Raw genomic sequence first — 19418 nt, forward strand, 5'->3', positions numbered from 1 at the left:
ATACCTATCACTTGTCCCAGATCTTGAGAAGAAATGGAGATGGGTGAAGCTGACTGTCCCTAGACATGACTGATGGTGTGAGACTCCACGCCTTCAGCTCTCTCTACAAATTTGCTCCTTTTTGCAAATATCCTGGCAATACTCTGACAGCGCCCCAGAGAGCACACGGCACAGCCACATCTCCCAGCTCCTGTGCAGTTTCCTGAAAGAAGCAGATGAATGTATCTACACATTACCTCCGCTGACCTGAGCTGAAGGATGAATCTAATCCCCAGCTTTTGTAGCCGCATGATAATTTTCAGTGAGGATTTCATAGAACTTTATAATGGAGGCATGAGACAATCACACAGATGGCAAAAGAGCAGAAGGAGAAAAACAATGAGAGTGGAAGACTGGGAGGGAAAAGGAGAAGTGATTGAAAAAAAAATAATAAAAAAATAACAACAAAAAAAAAAAAACTAATTCTGCCAGAAAGAGCAGCTCTTAGTGGGTAAGAAGAGCTACTTGCAGAAGTGGGGTCAGGTACCGAGAATGACACAAGCAGCAGGGAAAAGCTGGATCACCTGTCCCGAGGGAGAAAACAAATACATGGCAAAAAAAGCCCACAAGCTGGAAAGCAGTTTGAGAGCAGAGAGGGCAAAGCACTGCATTGCTTCCAAGTTAAAACGCTTCCAGATTGCTCTGATACTTAGAAATGTTTAGAAGGAAGGATTCCCAGATCCCAATGCACTTGAAACACAACCCCGCCTGCAATATTGCAATGTGGAGCTCCTTGTTTACCTTATTTTTAACTTGCTTTCTTCCTTGCTTCTTTCCTTCCTTCTTTCCTTCCTTCCTCCCTCCCCTCTCTTTTTCTGATTTGTTTCCAATCAGTTCAATGCACTGCCTTGGATCCCCACCCAGCCTACCTCGTAACACCTTTGCCTTCCCACCATGAAGAAAGGCGAAATTCTTCACACGTCCAGCTCCTGCCATGGGCTGAGCTGTGTAATTTCACTTGCAGATGTCAGATTAGGCAGACACTGAAGATAATAGCGAAGAATATTCTCAGACCACAAGACCCACTGACGGCTGGACAGGCAGGCACTGCTGGTCTTCACATAGCAGTGGCCACCCAAGCCCCCCAGTGCTGATGCCACCTGTTTTGCTGCTAATCAGGTACCAGTTAGCTAACCAGTTAGCATCAGTACAGGTAAACTGGAGGACTGCAGTGCTGTCCCACGGCTGAGGGCTCTTGCTGAAGTCTGGGAGGAGTGAATGGTGCCTGAGGACAGCTTTCTGCCAGCCTGGCTGCAGACAGGGTATGTGATCACCTGGAGGAAAAAGAGTCCAACGTGGTGGGATTCCACCACCTTGCTCCCGTGTGTGACACAAGGGACAGAAATTGGGTGGTTGTAGCTGTCCTAGGACAGCTTCTTTACCTAGACACACTGGTACATCCGACACTGCTGCATTAAGGAGGAGCAGGGAGTAAGCTGAGCACTCGCCTCCCCATCATTCACGCTGCTGGCGATCAGCTCACCCTCTGCTGCTCTTTTTGAGACTCGGAGAAGTGCTCTCCAGGACACCCGGACATTACAGGGCAAGTCCTGGACAGCCCGGGACACATCACTCAGCCTCGTGCCAAGGGACAGATCCCTGGCGTTCGTTCTCGTAGCGCTACAGCCAGCCTGCTATTCCCGGTATGCAGCCAGGACAGCTCCTGAAAACCCCGGGTACTTAGGGAGGTAAAACTAAAGGTCCCTGGTGCTTTTTTAACCCCAGTGACTCTCCTTTTCCAAGACTACGTGGTCCCAGTTCCAACCGAGGGTAAGCTTTCTCCCAGGACAGAGTGACCTGGCACGGGCTGTCAGACAATTCCCATGCTACTTCTACCCCAGGGCTCCTTCCCAGCATTGCAACCCCATGGAAAAGGGCCTGGAACAAGGTCAGTTCTGTGCCTTCTTCTGCATTAGCACAGAGCCAGAGCTGTCCTCAGCTGGCAGAGATCCGAAAGCCTCCTGCTCCGGGCTGGCAGCGACTCAGTCCCACCAGGGCATGAGGACGGGGCTGGGTCCTCCTCCATCAGGAGGTGTTTTCCCCAACCAAGTCCTCCAGCGCCAGGACCGGCTGCAGAACCGTGTGTCAGCCGTGAAATCGTCGGCTTGGGCCATTATTGCTCTGGTGCGTGCCTCAATTCCCTGCCCACAAACACAAGGCAGCAAGCGAGCCTCGAGCCCAGAGCGGTACTGGGGCCAAAACATGCAAGCAAGAGAGCCAGCACCCGTAGCTTAGGCAATCGTTGCCTTTTCTGCCCACAAAAGGAATTTCCTTGCCATGGAGCTGTTCCCAGCCCATACCTGAGTGCAGAGGGTCCTTGGGATCCTTCATCCACCAAGGGCCTTGAAGTAACCTGCCCTGACTGTACCCGGCGTGCTTGCTGCAGGGTGTTCGCAAGCTGTCCCTTCATAGGGACATACCCTAAAATCCCAGCCCCAAATAAACCATGATTTCACGCTGGACTCTTGCACCGGTTTTGCAACTGCCCGGGCCACAGGGGCAGCTGCTCCCCCCGGGGGGGTGCTGGAAAACTGCATTGCCCCCCTGCAAACAGAGGAGAACCTGGCTGTCCTGGGCACTAATGCACTTGAGGAAGAATACTCCGGGAAGTGACTCCCCTGATTTGCACCCCTCCGGTTTGCAACTCCCCCTGCTCAATTTGCAAACCCCAGCGTTTGCAAACCAGCCCCCAGAGGTTTGCAACACCCACCTCTCCCCTCGTTTTCGGCCTCCCCCCCAAAGTTTGCAACCCCCCCCAAAAGGCTTTGCAACACCCCCCTCCTCCCCTTGTTCGCAACCCCTCCCAAGGGTTTGCAGCCCCCGCAGAAGATTGCAACAGCCTCCCTCCCCCCAGCTGCAGACCCCTACCCGAGTTTTCAACCCCCCCACCCCAAGGGTGTGCAACATCCCCCTTTCCCCCTGCTTTCAGCCTCCCCAGGGTTTGCAACACCCTCCCCCCCATTTGCAATCCCCCCCCCCAAGGCTTTGCAGCCCCCCCCTCCCAGTTTGCAACCCCCAGGCTTTACACTCCCTCCCTATAGATTTACACCCCCCCCCCCCCCCCATAGATTTGCAGCCCCCAGGGCTTACAGCCCCCTCAGGGCTTGCATCACCCCCCCCCCCTTCTCCCTGTTTGCAGCCCCCAGGCTTTGCAACCCACCCCCCTAAGATTTACCTCCCCCACCCCCAGATTTGCAACTCCCCCCTCCATTTGCAGCCCCCCCCCCCGCCTTTATACCCCCTCAGTTTGCAACCCCCAAGCCTTACAGCCCCCCAGGGTTTGCAACACCCCCCTCCCTCAATTTGCAGCCCCCAGGCTTTACACCCGCCCCATAGATCCCCCCCCATAGATTTACTCCCCCCCCCCTTCCCATTTGCAGCCCCCCAAGGTTTTACAACTCCCCCCCCCATAGATTTACAGCCCTCCCAGGGCTTGCAACACCCCCCCCCCTTCCCCTATCTGCACCCCCCAGGCTTTCCATCCCCCCACACCCCATACATTTACCCCCCCCATACATTTACCCCCCCCATACATCCACCCCCCTCCATCTGCCCCCCCCTTCTCCCCCCCCACCCCCCCACGTGCATCCCTCCCGCGCCCCGCCCCCCCCTCCCCCAGCGGCCGCCGATTGGCTGCGGGCCTCACGCGAGCCCGGCGGGGGGGCGGGGCTTAGAGAATCGAAGGGGGGGGGGGGAGCGAGAGCCGCGGCTGCCCGCGAGTAACCCCGGCGGCGGCGGCGGGCAGCGGCCGTGACGCGCTCCCCCCCCCCAGCGTCCCCAAGATGGCGGCGCTGAGCAAATCCATCCCCCACGGGTGCTACGAGATCGGGCACACCTGGCAGCCCCGCTGCTCCCTCGCCGTCCTGCACGTCACGCAGGGGGCGCTGGCCGAGTCCCTCCGCATCTACGGCACCCTCTACCTGGTGGGTGGTAGCCCCCCTTCCCTCCCCGGGGGTATGGGGTGGGGGAGAAGGGGTGTAGGGGGGTGTTGGGGTTGGGGTCTGGGTGGTCTGAGGGGGTTGAGGGAGGGGGAAATGGTAAAGGGAAGGGGTAAGGGGGTGAGGGGTAAAGGGGGGAGTGCAAGGGTTAAAGGGAAGGGGGGGTAAGGGGTAATGGAAGAGGTTTACGGGGATGGGGTAATAAAAGAGAAGGGGGGTAAGGGGAGGGGGTAAGGGAAGAGAAGGGGGGGGAAAGGAAGGGGTAAGGGGGTGTTTGGGGAGGGTATGGGGGTTAAAGGGGTGGGGGGAGCGTGTTTTGGGGGTGTGGGGTGTGTGAGGAGGAGCAGGGAGAGCGCCTGGGGGATGCTGGGGGGGTAAGGTAGGGCAGGTGTAAGGGCAGTCTCAGGTGAGGTAAAAAGGGTAAAAAAAAAAAAGCTGTTTTGGGGCATCTGGGAGCACAGGGTGTAAAGAGGGGTATGAAAAGGCTGTTTTGGGGGTCTGGCAGAGCAGGGTGTAAAGTGGGGTGTAAAAAGGCTGTTTTGGGGGTCTGGAGCTGCAGGGTGTAAATGGGGGTATAAAAAGGCTGTTTTGGGGTGTCTGGGGGTGCAGCTTGCTTCCAGGGTGTAAAGGGGGGGGGTTCAGGGCTGGTGGCAGCAAATGCTTTGGGGGTGAACCTGGTGGGGTAGGAGGGTGCTGGTCGCTTCTCTGTGCTTAGGAGGCCAAGAGCAAAGCACATGTGTTGTTCCGTCAGTGACACCTTGGAAATAGAGTCTGGGTAATCAGTGCCTTAGGATCGAGCAAGGTTCCGCTGCGTAATGAAGAGCAAGGCTAAAAATACATGCTAAGGCTGGAGGAGTTAGGGAGGATCGTACAGGTGAGGTGTTTTAGGCTGCGCACACAGTTAGATTCGGTTATATCACCTCGGTTGTGGCTGGCTTGCTTCCAGCAAGTTAGGGCGTAGGTAGGAGACTGGGATCTGTTTGCACCCATCTGTGTGAACGTATCCTGAAAGCTGATCTCAGCTGGGATTGCTGCAGGTAAGCACTTCCTGCTGTCCCCACCTTTGTGTTTGTCCTGTAACGGTGCTCGGAGGGCTGAGCAGTGAGCTGGCTGCAAACGAAGTCTAAAATACAGAAAAGCAGGTCACTGAGTCTGTGCTTTCTGCTCTGTACCAGTGCTGGTGCAATAAAATGATCAAGACGTGAAATAGAAGGGAAAGAGTGGGATTGCAGCAGTCCTGGCGTAATAAGTTTAAGCATATTTTGATTGAAAATTGTGACAATATCGAATGCCACGCTAAGAGAAGTGACTGATTGGTAGCAGTTGCCAGGTCTGGCAGAGAAGGTTTGCACACCCAGCTGGCACAAACAGAAGTGGCAGCTGTTCGTGTGAGGGCACAGTGGGCTGGCTCAGGACATGAGTGCAGAGAAGGACATTCCCTCTTCTCCACCTCCTTGCCGTGACCCAGTAATTTTTCCCTCTGATCTGTTTTCTGATCCAGTTTGCCATGTAGGAACATGAACACTTGTACCTGCAGAGAGCGGGCCTGATGTGAGGCACGAGGGTTGTAGTGGTGATCTGTCAGGTGTGGCTAAGGAGAAAGCAGCTTAAACAGCTCCGTGGTTAAATCAAAGTTGTTCAGCCTAGTAAGTAGGCCCTGCTCATAGCTATGTCACAGCTCCTGCAGTTGTGGGCTTGGAGGAAAACTCCCCCTTTTTCTTCAAAAAGCAAAACAAACCCCAAATCCCCCCCCCTTTTTTTTTTCCTTTCTATTTGATTTGTGGACCCACAAATGCCATGTCACAAATCTGAGGTAGGATGGGAACCTTTACAACCTGTGTCATGCAAGGTGCAAAACGACTGCATCAGAGTTTACACTGCCTTATTGACAGCGTTTAATTTTTTTGAAGTTTTTATTAATGACGTTTAACCTACCAGAGTAATCTAAATCTGAGCTGCTCTGAAATCTTGGTTACCTACAGAGGGAGGAAGCCCTCATCTTCCAGTGCTCCCAGACACGTAACTGTATTCCTTGCTGTGTGTGGTCTTGGACTTGATCATGGTCCTCCCTGAGCAGGTTTGTTCACTAACCCAGAAAAAAGTTTACTGCCCTGCTTTTAGCTGAATTTTCAGCTACATTAATGAATTGAATTGACTCTTTATGAAGGCTTACTGAGCACCAGAGCCAGCAGAAGATGAAGAGTGAAAGGGTGCAGTAGGGACTGCAGAGGGTGAAGGGAAGGCCTTGCACACTAAGTAGCTTGGCAGGGAAAGAGCTCTCCTAAGTTAGGAGCCATCACTTTGGCAGACTTAAAGCTGTGTTTGAAATCCGTGTATTTGTAAGTGAAACAGTTGCACAGCACAAACAGTCAGTCCTATATTCTTAGTCACGTAGTGGGATGGGTTTAAGTTGTTTTATTTCTGTAGTCATATCTGTGATGTTCAGAATGTTGCTAGCTCTACTTAGTCCCTATCTGACAGCGCAACATCAAAAATTGCACTTTTTGTTTTCTGTTGAGCCTGTAAAATATCTTCTGCTTGTTTGTTCCTCCTGTTGCCACATGCTAATAACAAAGAAAGGTAGATGAAAGAGCTGGTGTGGAAATGAAGTAGGTTGAGTAGAGGAGAAGTTGCCAGAGGTCGTTCTTGGAGAGACGTGTGGGTGGTTAGGGACAGTTATAATCCAGAGCCTAAACTCGTAACATCTGCACCTTATGTCTCTGGTGTTTTGCTGATCTTCACCAAGTGGGACACTGGTGGAGCCGTGATGGAGTGGTGCGAGTGCTTGGTGTGTAACATGGTGGCTGTCAGTAAGTAGCTAGAAAGAGTCTTTGCTTTTAAATAGTGCTGCGTGTTCGTGTTTTTTTTTTTTTTTTTTAATAACAGTACTTATGTATATTTTTAGTTGGAAAAATAAGATTTCAGATAATCATTTCACTGTCTTTATTTTGCTCCAGTACTGGTTGATTGGTTTAGCAAATGTAGGTTTTATATCTAAATTGAAATGTCATTCCCCAAAAGTATATGTAGCCATCAGATAGCAATTTGTAGATGCAGTGAGCGACCCTTTGTTATTTTTTCTAGATGCTTAGGTCTGCTTGAGAAGCTTCGGTAATGTGGTGGGTGTTGGAGGGAAAGACAATAAAATAAATTTCCCTCCCTGGAAGGGTTGATATAAGGGACAGAGGTGGCAACTGAGGTGGGAGAAAGTGCTGAGAAATGCTCCACGTGATATATTTCCATCTCGTACTTAGCAGTAGAGAAGTTGTAGAGTAATTTTTGGAATGCTTGTACGGCATAATTCAATGTTAATAAATGCTTTCAGTGTTACATTGAGGGTTTCATAATGTGTTCAAGCAATATGTAATTAATGACAGTATCTTCTATGCTGTGTTGTTAATTGCATTATAATTAAAAGAAATAGGGATTGATTTGGATGAGGATTTTGTTTTTAGAGAGAATTCTGGAGGGAAAACATACCAGGGCTTCTGTTGCGTGTTACACTTCTTTACGTTCCAGGCTAGAAAACTATAATGCAATTTTCTTTTGAATTGACAGTTTATACTTCCAATTTTCAACACTTAACACTCTTTTCTGTTTCAGGGATGTTTCTGTGTGAGAAAAGTTATGCTAAAGTAGCTTCCCATGCAGCGCATCTCCCTTCGTGGCTCTTGTAACCTCTTGTCATGACGAAGTATTTCTGTGAATGAAGTTCTTGTAATTGCGGTGATGTTTTTGGGGACCATGTAGTTGTCTTAATTCTGTCCCTTTCATTTTCGGAGCATCTTAACGAGTACTCCTTCTTGTAGCGCCATGGATCTGGCTGCTCTCCAAAGAGATCAGAAGACAGCGTGTGTTTATGTTGTGTTCAGGGTGTGTAGACTGTGTGTATAAACACCGCTGTACCTCTACCCTATCTGTCCATCAGTAACACACCTGCGGGAACATCCGTGTCTCCACTATTCCTTAATACGTGAAGCTTATCTATTAGCTATATCAGTGCTTCGTTAAATGCCATCCTTTGGGGAAAAGGATCTTCCTAGTGTTTATACACTGGGTAATGTGAGTTTTCTTGGTGTGGAGTTGTACGTCTGGCTGGTGGCTCTGCTCGGTTTGGAGCACCCTGGGTAACTTCTAAAATCTTTTAGATCCAGAGATACCTGCATACTTGAGCAACCTGAAATGGCTTCCTGAAAAGTGACAGTGGTGTCCCACTGCTCCTCAGATCCCTGGATTTTGGCTCGAGTGGAGCAGTGTCTGGATATAAGGGTCACTTCTGAACACCTTGGTGGATTGACGTTTTGAGCTGTGGATTCCTTTGGAATAGGATTTCACTCCTTGTTTATGCTTTTTGCATGTTGTGTCAGTGCAAGAAAATCCAGCAAGTCCTGAGTTTATAGGTAATACTCTGACATCTTATTATGCACTTCTCCTCCAAGTTGTTATTTTTTTGAGTCACTAAACTTCTGAAGCGTCATGAAAATAACCTGAGAGCTTTTAGGGTTATAGACCACTTTAGTAAAGCTGCAGATGGAATGAGAGGGTAAGAAGGTGGTAGCTGAAGAATTTGGAGATTGTGATGGGTATGCGGCCTCGCTGACATTTTGGCCATGTTTCCTGATGTGGAGAGGCTGGCAGGAATGCTTCTTTCATAACTGAGGTTGCTTGTACTTCCCAAACCAAGCATCCCTGTGCGCGGGCCTTCTGCGAGGCCTGCTGTTATGTGTATTTACAGTTATGAAATCCACCAAATTGATTACTGCAGCCACTTACAGTCATGATCTTGTCTTAGCTGCTCGTTCCTTGCCACACACAAAGGAGGAAGGTGCCTTTTGTATGTTGGCTAAATAACTGGACATCCTGGGAGAGCAGAGTTCTGAGTCTTCCTCAGCCTATACAATGCAAACTCACATCTGTAAGTCTTTTGTGACCAGCAGGTCAAGGACAAGTGTGTGGTGCTTCTCTTCAGTCCCTAGCTTGGAACTGTGCTATACAGTAGAAGAGAACATAGATTTTAAGGACTGAAAGGGAGTAAGATGCCACGGGTGCTGCATATTGATATGGTACTCGCTAGAAAGGTTCTGAAGCTTTGTCTTCAGTATTTAGAGCATTTATTGAAGCTCCCAGGTGAAAACACTACAAGGGAAAAAGGTAAAATTAAAAACTTCTATCTCAAAAAAAAAAAAAGACAAACAACCACCCATAAATATAATTACACTTATTTAAAACTGCCTACCTTAATCTCTTTTTAAGAAAGTGTTGCTGAAAAAAGCTGTCATCAAAAGTTGGTGTACTTTATTCTTTCTGTGTGTCCAGATTAGACTTTTCTATAGACAGTGCTTAAAAAAACATAAAAAAAAAATTGAAGGTGCAATTTTATGTTTTCAGAGTTGAAGAATTTGGGCTTTTCATAGAAAATCTGAGTTTAGGAGTAGAATATGACTTTACGGTTAGGTTGTATAAGGCTGGGGGATGAAGAGCCTTGAAATGAGTGGCTGAAATGCCAGGTCTGAAGTCTTGGCTTCTGTTGCCCTTGATTTCCATTGACCTCGCATGGGAAATCTGCCATTCACGACACGCGTTAGGGCAAAGTCCTCTGTTTCCTGAGGGTTTGAAGGTTTTTGGCACTTGTTTGATGGTGGTGTGTGTTTTCTAGTGGATGTAAATGCTTGGTCAGTGATAGGAAGGCTTTGTTGTGTATCTGAGGTAATCAGATATGATGGTGATGCTTCCTCTACTACAGTAAAAATTGTCTGATTGCTGCTTTGCTGTAAAGCTCGTTCTTCTGACTTCTTGCCAAGTCATGTGTGTCCTTCACCTCTTCATTTTCCTGCTCTGATTATCTGTCCCTGCTTAATTTAAGGCAGGATCCTTCCCCGCCTTTTCTGACCTGATCTCCCTGGTGTCCTGCTCAGCACCAGCTTCCTCTGCCTTCTTCTGTCCCCTATCCCTGGGAATAACAAAGAGCTGGGAAACAGCTCCAGCCCTGGCCCCACGGTGGTCCAGCCTCACTGTCAGTGCAGCTCTGGCTCCAAATACGTCTCTCCAAGACAGCTCTGCTGGCACAGGAGTGAGGAGCGCTAGACCCAGATCAGGACGGATGCCAGTGGGTCCATTTGGCTTGTCCTCTGGGCTGGGGGCTTGCTCAGCTGTTATTTAGCAGAACAGGTGTATCCTAAGTCTGCTGTTCCAGTGTATTTTTAATAGTCCTTGGGGCTTGCTGTATTTTATTGATTACTTTCAAGTCATTTCACAGAATCACAGAATTGAAGGGGTTGGAAGGGACCTTGAAAGATCATCGGGTCCAATGCCCCTGCCAAAGCAGGTTCCTTAGAGCAGGCTGCCCATACAAATTTCTTCTTATACATTTTTTTCCATCATTATTTTGGTCTTGCTTTTCATACTCATTTCACGTTGATTTTGGTCTAATCTTTGGTATTTTTCATGCTTACATCATGGTTGTTTCCTGCTGTACTTGTAATAGCCTTTGTAAAATCACAGAATGGTTTGGGCTGGAAGGGACCTTAAAGCCCATCCAGCTCCAGCCCCTTGCTATGGGCAGGGACACCTCCCACCAGCCCAGGTTGCCCAAAGCCCCATCCAGCCTGGCCTTGAACACCTCCAGGGATGGGGCATCCACAGCTTCTCTTGGCAGCCTGTGCCAGGGCCTCATTGCCGTCTGAATCAAGAATTTCCTCTTTAATCTTAAACCTACCCTTTTTTAGTTTAAAGCCATCCCCCCTTGTCCTATCCCTACACCCCCTGACAAAGAGTCCCTCCCCAGCTTTCCTGTAGCCCCCTTTAGGTACTGGCAGGCTGCTGTAAGGTCTCCCCGGAGCCTTCTCTGTGAGGTTTCCCTGGGGCCTTCTCTTCTCCAGGCTGAACAACCCCAACTCCCTCAGCCTGTCTTCACAGGAGAGGTGTTCCAGCCCTCTGACCATCCTCATGGCCCTCCTCAGGACTTGTTCTAGTGCGTCCATGTCTTCCTTGTTCTGGGGGCCCCAGAGATGAATACAACACTTACCTCAGTTTCTTAAATGCCAATTGATTTTTTTATCTTACCCTTTCAAATTTGTTCTCCTACTTACCATTCCAGTGCCGATACCTTCTTTTGTCTCTGACCCGTGTGTATCACTATTCTTTTTCTTAGGCTTATTTATTTTATCTAGCTTATTTATTCTGTAAACTCCCTAGGGCAGTGTTTTATACAATAGTGTTAGATACGTGTGTTATCAGCAAGCATACAAGAATAAATGGTTTTTCTTTCTGTGTAAACACAGGAGGGCTCTTTGTACTGGTAAGAGCATGGTCCAGGTAGTCTTGCATGTGGACGCTGGCAGGTATCTTCACTGATTAGTCACCGGTCAACATTAGGCCATGACAAGAATGAACCTGTTTAGCTAATGAATGATTTTCAGAACTGCTGGATGGAAGACAGCATCACAAGCCAAAGATCAAGGTGAGACCGAATCAAGTGGGAGTGGTGTCACATCGTTTTCCTGGCTATGTCTATGTCCCCATGGGGTAAGGCCAGAGAGCAACTCCAAGGCTGGATGGTGCCTGTGGTGTTTCAGCCTCGCTTTCTCTGTGGTATCTCAGAGGGAGAGCTGCTTGGGTTTGTTTTGAGCCCAGTCTGGGAGTTAGCATGCACCGAACAGCCCCGTCTTACCTGGCTCTATAGACATAGTCACCGTGTGGCATCTTCCTGAGGTGTGTGAGAGGGCTGCTGGCCAGATGGTGTTCTAAAATAGCGCAGAATTCCTGGATATGTTAAAATGCAATTAGTTTGTTGTTACTATTTGTGCTGTGAACCACTGCACGCTTGGAAGGCACACTCCTTCTCTGGAGATATTCAAGGCCCATCTGGACACCTACCTGGGCAATCTGCTGTAGGGAACCTGCTTTGGCAGGGACCCAATGATCTCTTGAGGTCCCTTCCAACCCCTACAATTCTGTGAAGTAAGGTGGGGAGGCCGAGAAGGATGTTATCATTACCTGTGATTGTGCGTCTATATGCCGGCTTGTGTCTCTGGGGGGGGCATCAGGAACCGTGACACGTTTCTGTCAGGGAGGTTCATGGAGTCACTGTGGTTGCATTGTGCTGGGGTATCTGGTCATCTTAGGGTTGCACAGTGTCCCATACCTCCAGGCTGGGCTATGAATGACCTACAGGTCAGCGTGTTCCTGCGTTTAGCTGCTTCTGCAAGCCAGTTTAATGAGGACTAAAGTTGCCTTAAGTGTTACTAAAGAAAGAACCTGGTTGCAACACCTTCATTCCTGGCTGCGACTGTTCTGGTCTGTTGGGGTGGCTTTCAGGACAGACCAGTAACGTCCTCTCATAAGGAGAAAATAAAGAAAAACAGTCCTTTGGTGAGATGCTTATATTTAAAAGGGGCAGAGTTTGAGAATTTCAAAAGAATCAGGTACATTCTTCAGTCCAGCTGAATTCATTACACAGAAAGGTGCAAGGAGCAGCCTGGAGTCTGCATCTTAGTAGTGGTGAAAACCAGGGAAAGCCCAGCCTTGACTGACTGAACAGCTCTCAGCAAAGGCAGTGCAAGCACTGGGAGCCAGCAGACGTGCTTAAAGGGCTGCTTATAAAGCAAATGTAAGTCTGTTCTCTAAAGCTGGTACAGCTGAGTACAGGAATTCAAGGTAAGAAGTAAATTACTGAAATTTGTACCGAGTTCAAGGAGAAGGATCAGCCCTTACTTTTTTTTTTTTTTTTTTTTTTTTTTTAAGTATAAGGGAAACAAGTGGTGAAGATAGGCCTCCATGGAATGAGAATGATGCTAGGACTGAAGGTAATTCAGATGTCATTCGAAGAATACATGAGTGTTCCTGTCTGTTTCTTTTTTTAGCTGGGTGGATGACATGGAAAATTTAAAAAACAAAAACAAACAAACAAAAACATAATCAAAACAAATCATGAGAAAACAACCCAACCCCCTAATGGTAATCCTCGTATAACATCTCTCAAGGGACAGAAGACATGAGAAGAGAGAGCAGTAGAGCAGTCTTCCTCGGAGTGTTGCAGTAGCTGACTTAGGAAATAAAAATATCTGGAAGTGAGGTTTTGTAATCTGTGAAATCAGGGAGGACCAGCTAATTAAAGAACAGCAAATTTGAAGGTTTAAGAAGAGGAATGTGAAACAATTTGCTGATTTGGACAACAGTGTCTTTCAAAATGTAAATACTACCTGAGGACGTTTTGAGTTTGTTATTTCAAAATCATTTTTAATGCAAGGGATTAATATCCTTGTAAAATTAAAAAAAACATATAAGAGAACATATAATTAACATACATTTAAATGTTAGGTATACAAATATTTGAATATAATTTGGAAAGATACCTGACGGTCTGTAGTTCTGCCTGTTACTTGAGTGATAAGGGATTTTCTTCACTAGTTTAAATACTGAGGATTGCTTCACTGTTAGATTTTTTTTTTCCCTGCAGCTCCCTGAGAAGCGCCGACGAAAATGCCAGTCTCTGCTCCCTGGGACTGATGGCCAGACACATGGGGATGGCACTGAGCTGCACCAGGGGAGGGTCAGCGTGGGCATGAGGGAAAATTCCTGTGCAGTGAGGGTGGTCAGATGCTGGGACAGGCTTCCTAGCAAGGTGGTTGGTGCCCCGTGCCTGTCAGTCAGTATTCAGGAGGCATTTGGACAGTGCCCTTGGGAATGTGCCTTAGCTTTTGGCTAGCCCTGAAGTCAGGCAGGTGGATGAGATGTTGGACAGTGTTATTGGTCATCTCTAAAGGTGCATTTTAAACATGCCCAAACCTCATAGATAGCCCATTTATGAAAGTAATTGAGCTTTGGAGTCCTGGAGATTTGGCTAGGTGTCTTCTGTAGCTCATATTTAATTATTTTTAAATGTTTGTTATAATGTGTTTGATTTTAGTTGCTGTTCTTAAAGAACGAGAGAGAAATAATGATGGTTTTTCAGTTTCCATCAATCAATGTTGTATGTGCGGGCTAATTTCACTTTGAAGAGGTACTGTTCTTGAAGTTTGTACAAGCTTAGAAAACGGGGACTTGATGGAGGAGGGAGGAAAAAAAGGATATTGTGCTGAGTACAGCAGAGTTGGTACCAAGTTGTGTGTTTTATTAGCCTGCTGCATAACCCATCAACTTCGGTATATTGGTCAGCCTGTTAGCATGTGCATTATGCCAAGGCAATGCCTCTTGTAGCATCTGTAGCTAAAGGACATAAGTGAAAAATGAGGATACCAGAGGGGTATGTTCATGACTTCTTGTATTCTAGTAGAGGGGTGGCCCCTTTTTCCATATCCATTGTCACGTAGCATATTGTACATAAAGGTACCAAAAAAAAAAAAAAGTTGTTTCTTTCTACCCTTATTTCCCTTCACTTGAAAACAGTCATAGAGATACAGTAGCTTGTATCCCCTACTTTTTCCAATAGTGCTAAAATTAATTCATTTACAAAAAAAATGCTACAAAAGCTTTTAATCTATATGAAAGTTTTCTGTGTAGCAACATATTTCAAAATTGCAACGGCCAAAGTGGTGTAGTGAGAGTTAAATCAGAGCTTGTTTTAAACTTTAGGGAAACTGGGGTGATTGCTGTTGTAGAGTAACTGTGTTTGGTTTACAGAATGAGGAAAGAGGAATCTGCCAGTCTGGGCTAGGTGCATAAAACATAATTAGCTGTTTAGGGAATCCTTACAGTTCTCATATATTAAAGGATTTTGGAGGACAGGTTGTAATTGTGTCTTGCTGTGATCTATTAATCCTGCTGTTCCCTTCATTTATAGGTACTGTGGGTATGGGATTACCTTCAAAAGTCTTCTGGCATTGCTAAAGACCTACATTGAAACATACCTGTATTTTGTGTTTCAAGTTTTGAAACACATGTGCAGAAATGAGGAAAGGAGTTAGGTGTTTTTTTTTTTTTTTTTTTTTTAAACAAACAGGCATTCTGTTTTCAGTATTTCCACAGGTAGGTATTGGGACACTGCAGAGTACTGGGATCAGTCTTGCAGGTTGAAAGAAAACATTTCCCACATGCCTGACTTAACTTACTCAAGAGGCTCTACCTGATGATATTCACAGTATCAAAGTAATTGGCTTGGCTGGGGCCAGAAATATTTTCTCCAGAGGTAAGGCTGGCAGGTCTGGCTCCCTCTGCCTTCTTTCCAGTGTGTGTGTAGGGCACAGAGGGCACAGGTGTCATGCAAGAAGAAGCAGGGCATATATCATCAAAGCATTTCTTAATGCTGTGCAGGTCTTAGTCAGCTTGTCTGGCTGTAAAAGCAACAGTTCAGTTGTCTGAGAACTGAAGTATTGTGATCAACGTGAATTTCACCCAGATTCACATGTGCATACCCTTATACTTGTAGTATCCAGTGATACACATAATAGGTAGTATAATAGTCTCTTCTGGATTTCAGTTGTCAAGTTAAACTTATGCAGAGATGCGAAAAATGCAGCAACATAATGATAATTATCTTAACCTATACACGCTTACGCTTCTAATTCTTTACTTTTGTTGCCATGAGGTTTTTTACTTCCTTCAAATTTCAGCTTGTGGTTCTATATGAGTTACTCAGCTGTCATTTAAATAACAAATGTCTACCCTTGTATGCAGGACAGGCTTGAATTTTTGTCTTTAGGGTTTGCAAATCACTGGAAGAGTAACAGTAGACCTTTAAAACGGTATGTGTTGGTATTTGAATTCTTCTGATTTCTTAATATTTGAATATCTTTTTTTTTTCTTTAGAATTCAGTCTGTTACTTTCAGTTTTCTTCCTGGAACCTTCCTTCTGTTATATTCTACTTCTATCCCTGCTGTTCTGTGTTTTTAATCATGAAATATCAGGGCTTCTTTCTGCTTCATCCTTCTTCAGCAGCATGCCTGTATTTTCTGCAGCCTGTCTTGCTATGAAGGGGGATCAAGAGCTGTAACCTGTGGATGCAAATAGAAGGAAACTGCAAAGTTCTGAAATCTTTGGACATTCGTAGGCCATCTGCCTTTTGACAGTGCATGATTAGTTTTAAATTCCCTTTTGCTATTAGATGTTGAGCACTTGTGCATCTAGAAAATTATTTCTTATACCAGAGTGAAAAGGCTGGGATTTATTGATTAACTCTTAGGAAGCTGAGAGTACAAAAGCATTAGGAAAGCTGGGCTCCTTCTATCTATAGAGCCTCCCCTGGTCTGGAGAGAAGAAAGGGGAGTGAAACTGCAGGAAGGGCTGCAGGGGCTGGTAGGGGCAGCCAGCTCAGCTGCTAAGATGGGTTGTGAGCAAGGAGTACTTACATCTCAGCTAAACACTTGCATAGGTCACATAAAGACTGCATCTGCAGATCGTGCTACTGCTTAAAATTTCTTTTTAGTGCCTAAAAATTAGTAGTGTACAAAAAATCCTTAAGTTGTGGTGAGAGGATGTCAGTTTTAGTTTCTGAAATCTGGGTTTTCTTTATTGATTTTTCAGAATTCTAGCAAATTAACTGACAAGAAGTGGTTATGTTCTGCCATGACACAAATGCTTAATGATTGCTAGGACTGGAGTTTTTTTGGTGAATAAATGAATCGTTAGTGTTAGGTATTTCAAACCTGAATATTCTTTACCTGCAGAGGGCAAATCTGCTTAAAACGTTAGTAACAAGCATACTGGTTTATGTGATAGAGTTTTACTGGTATATTAGATAAATATCATGGCACTGGTTTTATTAGGTCTTTTGTTTCCTTTTTATTTTTTTTTTAACTGGTTGATTTCCATATACATGGAAATAAGAAGTACAAGCCATGTTGTGCCTTTTATCTGGAATGCAAAGCGGCATGGTGATGTCTGTTAGCATGTGTGGAACTCTTCCACAGCCTTACCGATGTGTGTAATTTTTTTTTAGAGGAAAAGTGATTCAGTACAGAGAGGGGTTATCTTGGTCAAATGTAAATTCCATTGAAGGGTGGACTTAATAACAGGTTTTCTCCTAGGCAGCTGAGTAGTTCTTCTAAATATCCTAAGGCCAGGTCATTGGATGCCTTGAAAATAAGACATTTTAAGAGTAACTCGGTGCTTAATGGAAAACCTGAGTAGGAGGTTGCAGCAGATCTGATGTATTCCTGGTAGCTGGTGTTACTCAAAGGAGATGCTGGAACATCTCTCTTCCGACAGCATCATTCTTCCCTCTGATTTTGGTAAGGCTGCATTGCTTTGGAGAAGTGAGGAGAAAGTGAAACCTGGGTGGTAATCCACTGGAATTTGATGGAGTCTCCTCCTCCTGGCTGCAGGTGTGATTTTTTGGGCTTGTTGGTGCCTTCTCATAGGCAGGAGAAACACAGTGGCCCCAGAAGGAAAGCAGAGGGAGAGCCAGCACCAACAATGGGTTGGACTTCCTGCAAGATTCTCCCATCGTCTTGTAGTGGTGTGAGGGGTGTGTTGGTTCTGTGCCCTGCATTACAGCAAGACCTCGGGGTTAGGAGGAGAGGTGAAGCAGCACAGGCTGCTCGAGGCGGAGGAGCAGCGGCGTAGTGTGTGGGTTTCACGCAGTGGCAGACACTCGTGGCATTATCTAGCACAGCATTGCTCCACCAACATTGCAGACATGCCGTGCTATCTTACTAAAGCTGGAAACTTACAGTATTTTGTAAGGGCTGAAAAATTTTATTTTGCAAAGTTCTTGTTACTCCATCTCCAAAAGACAACAGTGAAACTGAGAAACTGTGGAGAGGGGTGAGAACAGCAGTGGGGAGGTACAGAGCTGCTTTTGGCCTCCTGGATGCCTGGTAGTGGAGTATCTGGGACAGCGCATTGATTTAGAGTTGCAGTCCTTCCTTCTTGTAGTGAATAACTCCCCAAATGAACTTTTACAGCTGTCAACACTAAGGTCCTGGTACAGATGACCCTTAGGTGCCTAAATAAAGGAGTCTGAGGATTCATGTGCTCCCTTTATGTAGAATCACAGAGTGGTTTGGGCTGGAAGGGACCTCAGAGATCACCTAGTTCCAAGCCCCTGCCATGGGCAGGGGATGCCAGCCACTAGAGCAAGTTGCCCAGTGCCTCATCCAACCAGGGCTTGAACACCTCAAAAGATGGGGCATCCACAGCTTCTCTGGACAACCTGTTCCAGTGCCTCACCACTCTCTGAGTAAAGAATTTCTTCATTATATCTAATCTAAATTGAACCTCTTTTAATTTAAAGGTTCATTAGTTTAAAGTCCCTTGTCCTATTGCTGTGTGCCCTTGTAAAGAATCTGTCTCTATCTTTCTTATAAGCTATCTTAAAGTACTGAAAGGCTGCAGTGAGGTCTCCCTGGACGGTGCTGGAGCACTGAGGCCACGCTTTCCATGAAATGTGCATTTCCATGTGTCCAACTCTATGGGGAATCTCACATAGCTCAGGTCACTGGACAGCCTTGTGCTCCGTCTGTTAGTGCACTCTGTGTGGAAATTAATGCCAGGGAGATGGCTATGGGACGTTTTGTGCCCTCTCCTTTACTGCTGGTATCTGCTTCTACTGTTTGCTGCTACACCTTGAGCAGTGGGTTGATTGTTAAGGATTTGGCCTGCATCACAGTGACCTCCCAGCTCACCTGAGTGATACCTCCAGGATTTGTTCCCTCTCAAGCTGCATAGCTTTTATATGTATAGCTCTTCCAGTTGTTATGTGCCATGCTTCCTCAGACCAGTTTGTGTGTCATTATCTCTGGTTCTTTTCTTTTACTTGGGAGTAGAATAGTAAAGAGGAGGGAAAGCAGCAACTTAAAATAGTGTAAAGCTTACTGGGGGAGCTACAATAAACATTAACTTTGACATTGATTTATAAGATACCAATCTTTTCTTTTTATACTCCTGATGCTGTGAGGAAAGAAGACTTTACACTTCAGCTGTAAGAGCTATGTTCTTAAAAAAAACAACAGTGTTCTTCTGTTCCAAGTGTTGGCGACCTTTGTACAGTAGGCTAGAAATAGCAGAGGAGGGAGCAACTAGTAGTAATCTGCTGTTTAGACTGCATTAAGACTTTGCTTCAACAGAAAGATTATCTGGATTGCATTATTGCCTAATCCACTATGGTTTAAGCAGTCGTGATGCTTGATTAAGTATTGTGCAAATCTGTTTTCAGAAGTCTGTTCATGCACATATTGCTCCATAATTCTTAGTTCAAGCTTCATTTTGGATACTAATTCTGGTGGCACTCTCTTGCAGTTCATTCTAGCAGAATCCTCATCCCATTTCTTTACCTAAATCATCTTGCTCATCAGTGCAAGTGGACAGATTTTGAGAAGAATTCACTCCATGTTTTAAACTTGAGGAATTGCGCCTTTGAGAGGTGTTGCTGAGCCAACAGGTCTCGCCTATCATCGTGTTCATTGGCAGTTCAGAGAGAAGTGCTTTCTGTCTACAGCTTCTGTAACTCTTAGATTGCCTGAGAATTTTTGCTAGTTTTGAGAGGCCCTGGGAAACCAGTGCAG

General features: G+C 46.3%; 1 protein-coding gene across 1 annotated transcript in view; it reads left to right on the plus strand.

The window, feature by feature from the left end:
* Window positions 1-3776: 3776 nt before the first annotated feature.
* TMEM135 (transmembrane protein 135) overlaps window positions 3777-19418 on the plus strand; it is a 177577-nt gene continuing 161935 nt past the window's right edge. Inside the window, exon 1 of the mRNA XM_084301827.1 lies at window positions 3777-3962. Coding sequence (XP_084157953.1) covers window positions 3822-3962 — 141 coding nt within the window. The 5' untranslated portion in view covers window positions 3777-3821. The remainder of the gene's footprint in view (window positions 3963-19418) is intronic.

This window comes from Netta rufina (assembly GCF_964035555.1).
Source record: "Netta rufina genome assembly, chromosome: 1".
NCBI lineage: Eukaryota > Metazoa > Chordata > Aves > Anseriformes > Anatidae > Netta > Netta rufina.